Source organism: Ranitomeya variabilis, chromosome 1, assembly GCF_051348905.1.
Source record: "Ranitomeya variabilis isolate aRanVar5 chromosome 1, aRanVar5.hap1, whole genome shotgun sequence".
NCBI classification, from domain to species: Eukaryota; Metazoa; Chordata; class Amphibia; order Anura; family Dendrobatidae; genus Ranitomeya; species Ranitomeya variabilis.
Window position 1 is genome coordinate 191,485,023 of NC_135232.1, and position 14,108 is coordinate 191,499,130.

At 46.7% G+C, this 14,108-nt stretch overlaps 1 protein-coding gene across 3 annotated transcripts in view; it reads right to left on the reverse strand.

The window, feature by feature from the left end:
* The window catches only part of C1H5orf63 (chromosome 1 C5orf63 homolog), a 205,269-nt gene that overhangs the window by 97,514 nt on the left and 93,647 nt on the right, over window positions 1-14,108 (reverse strand). For 2 of the 3 annotated variants that reach the window (XM_077291415.1, XM_077291405.1), the window contains exons 2-3: window positions 12,081-12,347; window positions 6,424-6,525 (exon numbers count right to left, since the gene is read on the reverse strand). In XM_077291415.1, the coding sequence (XP_077147530.1) occupies window positions 6,424-6,525; window positions 12,081-12,260 (282 nt within the window). In that variant the 5' untranslated portion in view covers window positions 12,261-12,347. The remainder of the gene's footprint in view (window positions 1-6,423; window positions 6,526-12,080; window positions 12,348-14,108) is intronic. The other variant, XM_077291424.1, reaches the window with a different exon arrangement.

Here is a 14,108-nt window from a genome sequence, read left to right on the forward strand (position 1 = left end):
ATTGTGAAGGAAATCTGGAAGGCCTGGAACCTCTGGTTCTGGGTTGTATAGGTTTTCCTTGCCAGGACTGATTCGGTCTGTAAGAAGGCCGAGAGTCTGTCTGTGCGTGTAGATCGTTCTGATCTGGACGATGCTGTGGAGTTGGACCAGAAAAGGCTACTGCGAAAAGGGCAAAAACAAAAATGCTGTTGGCGCTGAAAGGCAGCTTTTGGCCTGTGTTGAGGGAGGAACTTACTTTTCCCTCCTGCAGCATCGGAAATAAGTTGGTCCAATTTTTCTCCAAACAGGCGTCCGCTCTGAAAGGGAAGGGAAATCAGATACATTTTTGAGGAGGAATCCGCACGCCACTCTAAGCCAAATAGCTCTCCTAATGGTGATGGCGTTTGAAGCCACGGTTGCCGCACAGTCTGCTGCGTCTAATGACGTGTACATCACATAATCTACAGCCATAGCAATTTGTTTGGCGAGGTCCGCCGCCTCAGATGGAAGAGCCTGGTCCTGAATGGATTTTGCAAGGGCATCTGCCCAGAAAACCATTGCTTTGGCGACCCATGCCGCAGCGAAGGAGGGAGATAGAGAGGAACCTGAGGAAATCTGGATGGGAGGCGAACACCTTATGGGATCGCTTGGTTCTCATAAAGGAAACTGCGTAATTCGGAGCTGAATTAGGGTTATCATTAACCTTTAGCGCATGATTGACAGCCTTAATGAGGGAGTCAACAGTTGATCGGAATTCCGGAGAATCCGGGTCTAGGGACGCCTCAGACTCATACTCAGAGTCGTGATCGCTTCGAGCCCCTGGAGAGGGTGAGCGAGAAGTGGAGCTACCTGAGGCTGAATGGCGTGGTGAATGCTCAGGAGAGGTAGTGCGGATCCGTTTTTTGGATGTCCGAACCTCCTTCAGGTGAGAGCGGCCCCTGCTGGCCGATGATTCCCCTGTTATAGAGGGGTCTCTTAACCCAGGAAAATGAACGCCCCGCTCCCCAGAGGGGTCATGAAGGGATTCAATCGCTTTGGCTAGCGAAGCCATGGATTGTGACAGTGACGCGGCCCACTCAGGGGGGCTAGATACACTGGGGTCGGTAGCGGCGGAGGGCTCCTGGGCACATTGGGCATCACAGGCTGCGCAGAGCGGGGAGCTTTGAGGCCGGGGGAGAGGAGCCTGGCAGGTGGTACACGCAGAGAAAAAGGTGGTATGTAGCTTAGTGGTCTTTTTAACCCTTGACTGCGACATGTTGTACCCCAATGTGATGAAAAGAGGCTGCTAGTAGAAGCTGAGGGGTAACACTGCAGGGAAGAACTTAGTGCCGTCTCCTTACCAGGTCCTGTTCCCCGCAATCGGATAGGTGGCGCTGAGTGGGAAAAACCTCCGCGTGGAAAAGAAGCCGGGCGGCGCTGTTTGCTGCAGAAGGAAGATGGATGCCGAGAGTCTGTGGGTAGTCTCGCAGGGAGCGAGAAGCGCCAGAAGAGTGGGCGGAGCCGCAGGAATGATGCGTGAGGTGGGCGGAGCCTACTGGAGTGCGGCCTACACTAGGCCGAAGCCGGGGACTAAATTTCTGGCTTCGGCCGGCGCGCACCCGCGGACCGCAGGGAAAAGAATCGCGGCGCTCTGGGGGGAATCCTGCCGCTATGGAGCCCTCCAAATACATGGTGACCGCCGGAAAAAAAATGACCCCTGGTGCACTTACCCCAAAATGAAGGTGCCCGGGTTAAATAGGACGGTGCAGGGTTGGGGGAGCCTCCATCCACCATCCCCATAAAAAGGGGGGTGGAGAGGAACCGTCAGCCTCCTTCCATCATCTGCTCGCTTTCAGAGGTGACGCAGTGGGGGCTGCACAGACGCCACAGTGGAAGAGTGCCTCTGAACAGCCGAGGGTGAGACCTGGTGGGCAGGGCAGATGTCCGGCAAAAAAGGACTGGCTGCAGAAGAGGACACTGGAGATGACACACCAGTGCTCGTCTGTAAAGCAGGGGGGGGAGATCGGTGCCCTTGAAGGGGCCCTGTAATGGGGTCTACCGTGCTGGAGTATCTCTTTCAGTACCACCCCGTGTTTCAGGAGGTCCACTCTGCTTTAGCTGGAGTCTGAATGAAGGATGCTGGCTGGAATTCCTTGATTACATGGGCGCATATAAAATATCACTGCTTCTCCACGTATTTCCAGTATGACAACACTTTACTCACAGGACACAGAATATATATCACACAGGTACAGAGGGCAGGCCTATAGAAAAGCGGCAGGCCAGACATACATTACAATAGCCGCAGGGGGCCGGAGCCTGCCGATATTTACTGTGGGAATTACAAAGGTGGGAGAGGTCAGAAGGGGGATATCTTGTCCCCTCTGCCCAGGGGCGCAGCCTGTGGGCTGATGCATTAGGGACATGCCTCTCACATGGAAACTATTATACATACATATACTGCACAACATAATCTGGGTGCTGAGGGGTTCCGTAACAGGCCCGTCACCCAAAAAGGTCAGCTCAGGCAGTGGCATCCCACGTCGCAGGAGAGGATAAGGAGAGGTAAAACTCCCGTCCTCGCCTGTTGTTGTTTCGGGGAGATCGGAACCTTGAAAGGTTCCGTCGCCCTTTCGTCCAGAAAAGAAGGTTTAAATTCAGTGTGCCTCCTACGGACACTAAGCTTGAACTAGGTCTCTGGAAGCCAGCATGAGGGTGTATACTGCAGTGGAGGAGCTAACTCTTTTTGTCTCAACTTAGTGTCAGCCTCCTAGTGACAGCAGCATAACACCCATGGTCCTGTGTCCCCCAATGTGGCGAAGGAGAAAAAGGATATTTGAGTCTATAACTAAGGCTACTTTCACACTTGCATTTTCTGCTGTCAGTCGCTGTGCAGCAAAATGACGTATCGACGGACGTCACGAAAATAGGGAAAAACATGTGTGATGCATCCAGTGTAATGACGGATGCGTCGTCCACAAATTCCGGGAATTTAATGTCCGGGGATGAGAGAGAGAGCGTGACGCTACCAGAGAAATGGAGCTAGAGTGGACCCTCTGGACCGTGGCAAAGACCTACCCCTGGGCGAGCTGACCTAGTGAGACCGACCCTTATACAGGGACCGTCAGAAGCAGGCCCAGAGGTCACCAGTCCACAGTAGCAGATACCGAGAGGGACGACTCAGAAAGAGGAGAAGACGGGAACAAGGCGGAGACCATGAATGTACAGGGGACGGAAAATACTGGAACCAGGGAGACCGGTACTACAGCTACGGACAGTGGATGAGTGTAGGAACTGGACTGCAGAGGAGCTGAGACGAAGTCGAATCTGCAGAGAAAGAGAGAGAGAGCGAGTTAAGAGGAACAGATGATGGGAACAGCTAAACTGAGACAGAGCCAGGCACGGACACAGGAAAGCACAAGACTAAGTGTAGAGCACAAGGATGCCAGACACAGAGAACGAAGTGGCCAGAGACAAAAGCTAGAAGCAAATGACGATCAGGAGCCTCCATGCAGGGGAGGCAGCCTGATATACCGTATGCCTCACCCGGATTGGCTGCATGGGATCTCCGGATCCAAGTATCCGGTAGCAGAAGAATTGGGATGCATGCGCCCTCTACGGAACCCAGGACGCCTGCGCAGAAGCCGGATCCCTCCAGCAGAGCGAGAACCAGAAAGCAGGGGAGGAGCACAGCGAGGACGAGCGCGCCGGGACCCGGAAGCAGAAGAGCAGGACCGAACAGCGGCAGGAAGAGCAGGCGCCGCTGCAGAGGAACAGAGAACAGCGCGCCGGGACCCAGGAGTGGAGCGACAAGGGCGAGTAGCGAGAACAGCTGCAGCAGAAGGAACAGGAAGAGTGCGCCGGGACCCGGAGGTGGAGCGACTGAAGTGAACAGGGAGCGATGGTAACAGTGAGAGAGAGAGAGGGAGGGAGGGGACAAGAGAGAGAGAAAGAGAGATTTTTCCCGAACTTGAAATTCTTTCCGGGCATGCTCACAGGGGAAAAACGTGATACGTCGCTGGATTCCTGTGTGTGACGGTCAGCGACAGATCCTGCGTCCATAGGCTTCCATTGTAGCCGGGATCCAGTGCACGACGGATGAAACGGATGGCCATCCGTCACAATCCGTCGCTAATACAATTCTATGGGAAAATGCAGGATCCTACAAATTTTTTTGCAGGATCCTGCATTCACAAAAAAACAACAGATTGTGACGGAAGCTGAAAAACGCAAGTGTGAAATAGGCCTTAGTCTAATGGCCAGTGTAAAAATGGCAACATTTAGCTTTTTTTTTAAAAAAAAAAAACTAATTAAAAAATGTTTTTACCAAACATAATTTATGTAAAATTCTGGTTTAAACAGGTGATTTTTCTGATGACATTTAATTTAAAGATATTATACCAATATTTTTGTAGAAGCAGGCAGCAGCACACTGAAAGGACCAAATGCAGTGCCATTGCTCACTGACCCCTTCAAATTCTGGCACCAGAAGAAAGAAGTGCCATCATAGCAACTGTTAGGTGTACTAAAAAAGTGACATCATGAACTGGAGATCTGTGCTGTAGAACTTTACAGGAATCCCTAAGAAGGGCAAGGAAACTGCAGCGCTGTATAAGAACTGTCCTCCAATACCTCTGTGGCTAAGGTCTGGCGCCATTTCCCTTTGTACATGCCTCATTCTTTGGAAAAGGCCAATTCTATAATTGGTGAGAGGTCACTTCTGGACTGACATCTCTGAAAGCTTTCTGCGGCTCCATTTTAGCAATGGGGGTATTTGCACCAGTCCACCACTGATGAAAATCACTACGTTTCTATCAAGTGAAAAGTTTCTCATAGTGCAATTACAAATTCAGGTATGTAACCGGGTCTAGTGTAAAAAAAAAAAATACAGTCATGTATGTGCAATAGTGTCAGACACAATTTTACGATGCGCCTTATTCATTCTTGTTTTCTACTCGCATGACTCTTTTAAGGGAATCTTGCCTTATGCAGGCGTGTACTATGGAGGACAGAGAATGAACTTCAATCCAATATTGCAGCCAGCATGCAGCCAGCGGGTAAGGAAAGGGTGAATCAAACACCCGAAAACCCCGCCCCTATGGCTGAAAATTGTTCCCTCCAAATTCAGGTGACAGAGTCCCTTTAAGGCTACGTTCACACTTGCGTACCAGGGCTTGGCACACGGCTGCGTACTTCCTCCCTGAAGCTCCGCCCACTTCCGCACTTCTTCCACTTAGGTCCACCTACTTCTGCATGCGTCCTGCATATCTATCTTTAACATTGGGTACGCAGGACATGCGATGTATGCGGAAGCGTTGCATTCCCGTGCGGTCAGCGGGTGAGTCAAAACAATGCATCAGCATACTTTACATCCACACATCCTGAGTACCCAATGCTAAAGATAGGTATGCAGAAGTAGGCGGCCCTAAAAGGAAGAAATGCAAAGTGGGCGGAGCTTCAGGGAGAAAGTATGCAGCCGTCCGCAAAGCCCCGGTACGCAAGTGTGAACGTAGCCTTACTGTTGTCAAAGTGGCCAAAGTTAGCCCTGGCCTATACTATAGGCAGTCACATGCAAAACAAAGATACAAGCAGTTAAGAACAGAAAAGCTGCTGTCATCCAAAGTATCCTTGTCTCAGCACTATTCCTCTAGGCATTTCTCTTGTTCTAAGCAACTAGACGGTACATTGGATGCCTCTGACAGATCTCAGATACACAATATTACGGCCAATGCTACTATTAGAAGAAATGCTTCTAGCGTTCAAAATAAAATGTTTTAAAAGTTGACAAGAACCAAGAAATGTGACAAATATAAAGATTTATAGTTTATTTCTGACATTTCATTCAGATTACAAAACAAATCAAATACTAAAATTGACAAAAATGTCAATATAACCGCAGTTCCTCACAAGATCAGCCGTTTACCATACAGTAAAGCTGTTTCCTAAAATCTGGAAAAAAAGTGACTTAAGTTTCCCTTCATTTACATTTTTTATGCAACAATGTGTCTGAAGCTTGCCAAGTCCCGGCAATATGCACACTGTCAAAATTTTGTTCTGTTGGCTGCTCGAGCAATTGTGGTTAAAGTTAACATATTTGCGATCATGTGCAAACTAACTTCTCATCTGTGTCTCTTATTAGACAGAGACTCAGGAAAAATTGCTAGTTGGCATGTGACCACCTGTATGCAAATCACATATTAGCAGGCATACTGTCAGGATTTGGCATAAAGTGACTGCAGAAATTTAGCTGAAGCCCTGAAAGTTATTTGGACACATATGCATTTTTAGCCTTTCTCTGTAGGAAAAGTTTGCAAAAGAATGCTATTTTTTTCAGAAAATGACATATTATGATTAGATTGCTGACTCATTTGATAGTTTAAAGATTTTGAATGAGAAGAATATCTCAAAAGGTTTCATCACATCACCAGTTGATATGACGGACCCATTAAACCCACATGTACATACCTTTGTAAAGAGCGTAAGCACTGGCTTCTCCTGCGCATAATGTCTTTTTGTTGATTGAAATGCTAAATGTTTCATTCTGTGCACATGTCGTAAATGGAACATCTGTTATGACAACATAGAGGGGAGAAAAGAAATGAAAGAGAAATGTTTAAGCAGAATTCTATTAGTGTTGTTAAATATCGCTCTCATTACATATATTTTTACTAAAAGGGTCCATATAGATCAGTAAGACTAAGTAAAATAACATCTGTCAAAAGATTTAAAAATGCAAAGTGCACACATTAAAAATGAGATCTTAGACTGGATGAGCCTGGTATATTTGCATTTACTTTGGTTACAATAAATGAAATAACATTTTCAAATTATACACCATTTGCTGCATTGGTCAGTAAAGTTTGAAGATTTAATGTCTGCGAGTCATTGATCGCCTGCATGCTAATACAACCAGCTACATTCAAGAATGAATATGAATTTCATCACAAATAAATGCAGGTATTTTATGAGAAAGAAAAACAAAACAGCTGGAGGTGGTGGGTGGGTGGGGAAATGCTATAAAATAAGAAAGTACCATTACTCATTAGGTATATATCCCAGCACTCCAACGCCAGCACTCTGGTGCCCCCTACTGGCCTACGAATACTGTGCTGTACCGATGATGTGCCCGTCTACCCATATGGCTGCTTATTATGATGGAAACAACCCCATTAAGACCAATTTAGGTCTATGGTGGTACAACTGCCTGTTGGGGTTTACTATATGACTGGAACCCTAAACCATGCATTATTTTACTAAAGGAGTAGTCTCTAAAGAAGTATTGTTCAAAATGTATTAGTGAGTGTGAAAGTGTATTTGCAATACATATAAATTAAAAATAATGTGCTGTTTTGTAAACACATTTTCATTTGGGTGCATTCACATTGCGTTTTTTCACGCATTCCCTGGTCCTGCAGGGGCTTACACCTGAACCCCCGGCAAAGCGGGATTCGGATGCATGTGCCAACAGGGCCATAGACTATAATGGTGCCGACAGAGTCACGATGTACTCTGTCATGCATTATTTTCAGGCATATACGTACTGGAGATGGACACCCAGACACACTACTACGAAAATGATGCACAACATACACCCGAATCCCATTTTGCCAATACATGGAGACGAGAGACAAAATAGATAGATGATAAATAGATAGGTAGATAGTATGAAGAAAATAAGTATTTGATAAACTGCCGATATTGCATGTTTTCCCACTTACAAAGAATGGAGAGGTCTGCAATTTTTATCGTAGGTACACTTCAACTATGAGACAGAATCTAAAAATAAGAACCAGAATAATCACACTATATATTTTTGAATACTTAACCCCTTCACGACATATGACGTATATATATATACTGTATATGTAATTTGTTGTGTCTCCCCTTTGACGTGGGTTCCGGCACAGAGCCTGCATGTTTTCTGGATCATGACAGTTGATTTGATCAGATGTCGTGTGCCACTAACAGCCGTGGGTGGAATCATGATCCACCCGCAGCTGTTAACATGTTAAATTTAGCTGTCCAGCTGCCACCTTACATACCCCCTTGGCACCTTCTGCCAACATGCAATAGACCTTTGATTGGGCATCTGCATTTTCATGTTGTCTCCCAAGCCTATGCTCCATCTGAAAACTTAAATCTTGCAGGGCTAGAAACCACCTCATTACTCAGGCATTGTTTGCCTTCTCTCGCATCCACCTTAGTGGGGCTGGTCTGACACTAACCTGAACCTTCTACCTAACAGGTAATACCTCTGAGTGTCCAATGACAACTTGATGGCCAACACTCTTTTTATACTATGGAGTAGTTCTCACATGTGGACAGCTTCCGACTGAGGTACATTACAGAATGTTCCTATCCATTAATCTCCTGGGAAAAACTGCTCCCAGCATAACATTCAATGTGTCCGTCTGGACCACAAATTCTTTGGCGAAATTGGGCACCACCAAAACTGGCTTTTTACAGAGGACCAGTTTCAGTTAATCAAAGGGTGTATCAGCTTCCAGGGACCACTTAGCCATAGTCTACTTTGTCCCTGTCATAAGATCCCTCAGCGGGGTTGCTATCATGGCAAAGTTAGGGACAAATCTTCGATAGTTGCCCACAATACCTAGAAATGCCCTGTTCTGCTTCTTCGAGAGGCTGTGGCCAGCTCTGGATCACTTCCACCTTATTTATTTGAGGTTTTATTTCACCTCTACCTACTAAGTAGCCCAGATATCTGGTTTCCTCCATCCCCATGGCACATTTGTTTGGATTCATGGTAAAGCCTGCCTTCCTTATCACATTAAGTATGGCCTGAACTTTGCCAAGATCTAGGTAGGCCGCTGCATACTTTTTGTGGGGTCCTTGGCTCTCTGGAAAGTGGCCGGATCTCCCTGCAACCTAAATGGCACCCTGATGTACAGATAACATCCGTCTGGCGTCGAGAAGGCTGTCTGTCTTCTCCTTGGCCTCTTTGGACAGGGGAATTTGCCAGTATCCTTTAGTCAGGTCCAGGGTGGTAATGTGTCAAGCTGGTCCTAGAATCTCAATAAGCTCATCTACCCTAGGCATTGGGTAGGTGTTGAACTTTCAGACCTCACTGAGCTTCCGGTAGTCATTACAGAACTACCATTCCCCATCTGGTATTGGCACCAACACTATGGGACTGGACCAGCCACTCTTGAATTCTTCAATGACCCCAAAGTTCAGCACATGCTTCACCTCCTTTGAGATCACCTCTCTGCGGGCCTCTGGAATCCGATACTGCTTCAGATTGATGCGAACATGAGGCTCTGTGAGTACCTCATGCTCTATAACCTGAGCGAGGCCTGGCAACTCAGAAAAGTTTTTTATTCCAATGCAACAGCTCCCGACATTGGTTTCTGTGAGCGGGACAAGGTGTCCACCACCTTAACCTCTTCCACGCTGACATCGGATTTGGCCAGCAGACAAGGAGCTTCCACAGGTTCTCTGTCCTGCCAAAGTTTAATCAGGTTAACATGGTACTCCTGGTAGGGCTTCCTCTTCCCTGGTGGGTGGATTTTATAGTTGATATCACCAACTTTCTTTACCACCTCATAGGCACCCTGCCACTTTGCCTGGAACTAGCTCTCCACTGTGGGCATCAGCACAAGTACTCGATCCCCTGGGTTGAACTATCTCTTCCTCGCCAACCTATTATACACCCTGGACTGTGCTTCTCATGCTCCTTCACAATGGGCATCATGTAGGCTATTCTCTCTTGCATCTAGGTAATATGCTCCATCACTCTTCTATGGGGTGTGGTCTCAGCTTCCCAGGACCCTTTTGTCACATCCATGACTCATCGAGGGTGTCAGCCATACAGTGATTCAAACAGGGAGAAGCTTGGGGAACTTCCCTGATGGAGAATAACAGATAAGGAAGCAGACAGTCCTAGTCTCGGCCATCCTTCTCCACCACTTTACTCAACATAGCAAAGTTTTATTAAACCTCTCCACCAGTCCATCTGTCTGGGCATAGTACACTGAGGTTCTGAGTTGTAAAACTTGCAGTGTCTTGCAGAAGTCCCTCATGACCTTCGACCTGTAGAGGTCCCTTGATCCATCAGAATCTCCTTTGGTAGACCAGTTTGAGAGAAGATATGAAGCAGCTCCAAGAGATACCTTTTGCTGAGGAGTTTCTTAAGGGTACCGCCTCTGGGTTCCGGGTATAAACATAAGGATGAATGACCTCGGGGAGATCAAAACATCCAACACCGCGGAGACACCATCATGTGTTTCTCAAGGCAGTGATCCAGAACACTGACCCCATCCGTAAAGGGAAATATGCAAATGCATGTAGAAAAGCCGCGGAGACACCATCAAGTGTTTCTCAACGCAAGCAATGAATAGCCAGGTCTTTCACTGGGAAGGAACAACCACGGGAAGGGCAGCATCCAATAAAGGAAAAGCACCTATGCCAAAACATGGTATCCATCCACAGACAGCTGTTTCTGGGTTCCGGGTAGCATATTTCTGGACCACCAATATATATTGATTTCCTCTTGCAGACTTCACCAGGGGTCCCAGTAAATCCATCACCATGCGTTCGCATGGCACCTCATTGATGGTGCCTGAGGACTCAGGAAGTTGGCTACTGTGGAGGTCAACTGGCAGGTGGGACATGACCTACAATAATTTATGATTTCTCTGTGACAGCTGGGCCAATAGAACCTCTGGAGGATTCGTTCCTGGGTTTTTTCTACACCTTGTCTAACACCTTGCAGCTGTATGGCCCTGGCACCAGTAGCTGCTTGATTACCTCCTGTCTTAGCTTAGTGACCCGGTACAATATCTCCCCATTTACGGTGAAATACGGGTATCAGGTGTCATCCCCCTGCTCTTGGGCAAGACACAGCCAAATTTTCAAATGCCTCTTTTAGAATTAAGTCCCTGAGTTGGGAGGTTCCAATGTTTCCCCCGGACACCTCCAGCTCAGGGATGTTGACCTCCGGGGATGCTGCATTATCATCACCAACTAATACGCAAAAGGGAAACCCATCAGCCACAGCCTGTGACGAGGTTTCTTGGGGAGCGACCTGGCTGTTGTCCGGGCAACCAGGTGTCCTCACTTTCCCCCACAAATCCCAAAATAATGCAAAGTCTCATCCTATTATAACAGGGTGCAACAGGTCCTTAACTACTCCCACCTCATTGGACTCTGTGCCTCAGTTTGTGTTTATGACCACTCGGGCTACAGGGTAGTACTTAGCATCGCTATGGATACAGCGGACACCCACCATCTTCCCAGGAATCAGCCATTGAGGAATTGTGGCCCTCACTAGAGTTACCAAACTCGGAGTCCAACAGTCTAGTCATTTGCACTCCGTTCACTGATACGGGCATGCCTGCAGTCCCCCGCCTGGTTGAGGGACAACACTGCAGGCAGGATATGCAAAATAAGAGCAGCTCCGTCATATGCAGCAGTCCATTGGCTTGGTGGTCATAGGGCAACGGGTGGCTATGTGAACTGGGGGTATGACACCTCCAACAAATTAGATGGGGTCATTGACAATAACTCAGATGCCTCCTAGGCTGTTGGACACCCCTCAGATATGGCTCTAGCTCCCCTCTTTTGGGTGTCAGCCCCCCTTTGGTAATCCCATATGGGGATGCTAAAACCCTTTGCTTCCCCAAGGAACTCTCGACCGCCTTGTACCTCTCCACCAGACTCACCAGGTCATCGGCATTACAGGGATCTCCCTAGGCAACCCAGGACTGCCCCGGTAGGGTGTATTAACCTGTCCATGATGACCCTCTCCACCATTTGTGCTGGGGAGGATGATTGAAGTTGCAACTACTTTTGGGCCAGGTATAGGAGGTCGAACATTTTTGACAGGGGAGGATTGTCATGGCAATAGGCCCAGTGGTGCACCCGTTGCACCCTGACAGAGTCACTCCTAAACCATGCCATCTCAGTTTTTAACTTGGTGTACTCTTTGGCGTCATGCAAGGACAGGTCATAATAGGCCTTCTGCAGTTCTCGTTAAATATGGCAACAGAACCTCCGCCCACTGCTCCAAAGGCAATTTCTCCTGCTTCACCACCTTTTCAAAAACCCACCAGGAATGCCTTGACATCATCACCTGGGGTCATCTTTTGTAAGGCTCTCCTTACCGTCTTCCTCACATGTGAGTCATCACCTGGATTTGGGGTTGAGGTGGTTGCCCAGCCACGGATCGCCTTGGCTAGGAGTTCCATTTGCTGTATGTGCTGCTCTTGCCACTGCTGCTGTAAATTAGCCTGCACCAGTTGCTTTTTCAATTCCTCCATGCTGTTAGCTTTCACCCAGGACATGTGATATCACTGCAGCAGTCATATTGCCCCTTGGGATTCGTGTCCGCATTCTCCACCAATTGTAAGGGATCGGCTCTTTGGTAGACACTGGATCATACACGGGATGTAGTTAGTTGCTTCAAAATATAAAAATGGTTTATTAAGAGTTCATAAACCATCAGTATTAACCAAAAATAAAGCAGCCTCTGCCAGGCAAACAAAGGTATTACAGAATAAAACGGAAAATAACAAGTCCATATAACACACAAACTCAGCCGTATAAATGTGAGTCTTTTTCTCTCATAACACCGAATTGCCTAAGGCAAATAAAGATCCCTTATAAAGACCCCAAAATTACTTTTATTACTATATTAACTACAGAAAACAAAAAGCCTTAAAAACACATAACACTTGATTTAGATACCAAAGATTTTTTTAAAGTGCTCGTGCTATTCTAATTCCTATCTCCTGGCAGCAGAAGCTGTATCATATAGGCACACTAGTCAGATCCACATTTGACTTCCCATTGTCCACACTATCGATTTACTACTTGGACACAGTGGCATAGGTTTCTAATATGACTGTAGTCATACATGTATAATCAGGCATTCCTGCTCTATAGGATCTATAGGATCGGCAGGCTCATTATCAATGGCTCTGCTGATTCCTCACAGTTAATTAAGCCAGCATACCAGGTATGCTGCTAGTAACTTATTGGTTACCTATATCACAAAATCAGAGAGCTCATTATCATTGGCTCTACCATTGAAAAATAAGCCAGCATAATATCATGCTGCTTATCTACCATCAGTGCCTTTAGTTATTGATCTTGGGAGAGCCTAGTGGTCTCTCTACCACTGCTTATTTATCATAGACTTGGTTCCGATCAAGTGCATGCTATTAAAAATAGGATTAAGCAGCCATTAGCCTCCCAAACATGTTTCACCTTGCAGCGTCATCAGGGAAAGAGGCTATAATGAGCTTGCTGCACACCAAACAATCCTTATAAAACCTCAGCTCTGACATCACTATTTCAATTCAACCAATCAAAGTATCAGTACCAATAGTACTCCCTTAGCCAATCCAGAAGCATTTCTTCTCAACAAATAGTGGCTCATTTCTTACCTTATGCTCATGAAACAGATTACTCCATTAGGATTCTTTCAAGATGTATCAACCCCCATGTAGGAGGTAACCCAGGTGAATCCCCAATCAACCCCAATACTAAAGCTACCCATAACTCTCTGTTCTGTAGATCGTATGCAATTCCTCCTGGTCTTCTCCTCTCAGACTCCAGCAGGGTCTGAGCAGCATGTACAAGGTTTCCTCACCTTGCGAAACACAGACCAAGTGAGACAGCCCCAGCTGCCTTAAATCAGACGATCCAACCTGGACTGAAGGTAAGCGAGCAGCCAATCCCACCCAGCTCTTTCAGCTGCTTATAAAAGCCAGACCCATAATCCAGGCTAATAAAAACACCTCTCAGCGCTAAGTTTGCTGGAGCCTGCTTTTCTCTGTCCTACATCACCGAGACTTGGCATCTCAGGGACACATACCTCCCATCCACGACCTGTCCAGCTGCCAACTTACAATGGGTTTGAACATGGATATGTTATGATGACATTTAGAGTTCATTCCGGTTTCATTTTTATGCATCATTTTCTGTGCATTTTGTGTGCACACAAAACTACAGTGTTTACAATTAGAGAAAAATGAATGAGATTTCTAAAACCTCATTCTCAAGGTGCATTTTTTCATTGCACTTTTTGACCCAGTGGTACTTTAAAAAAAAAAAAAAAAAAGGTAGCATGTCAATTCTTTGCCAAGTATTTGGTGATTTTATGAGGTTACAGATTTTATGCTGAATTT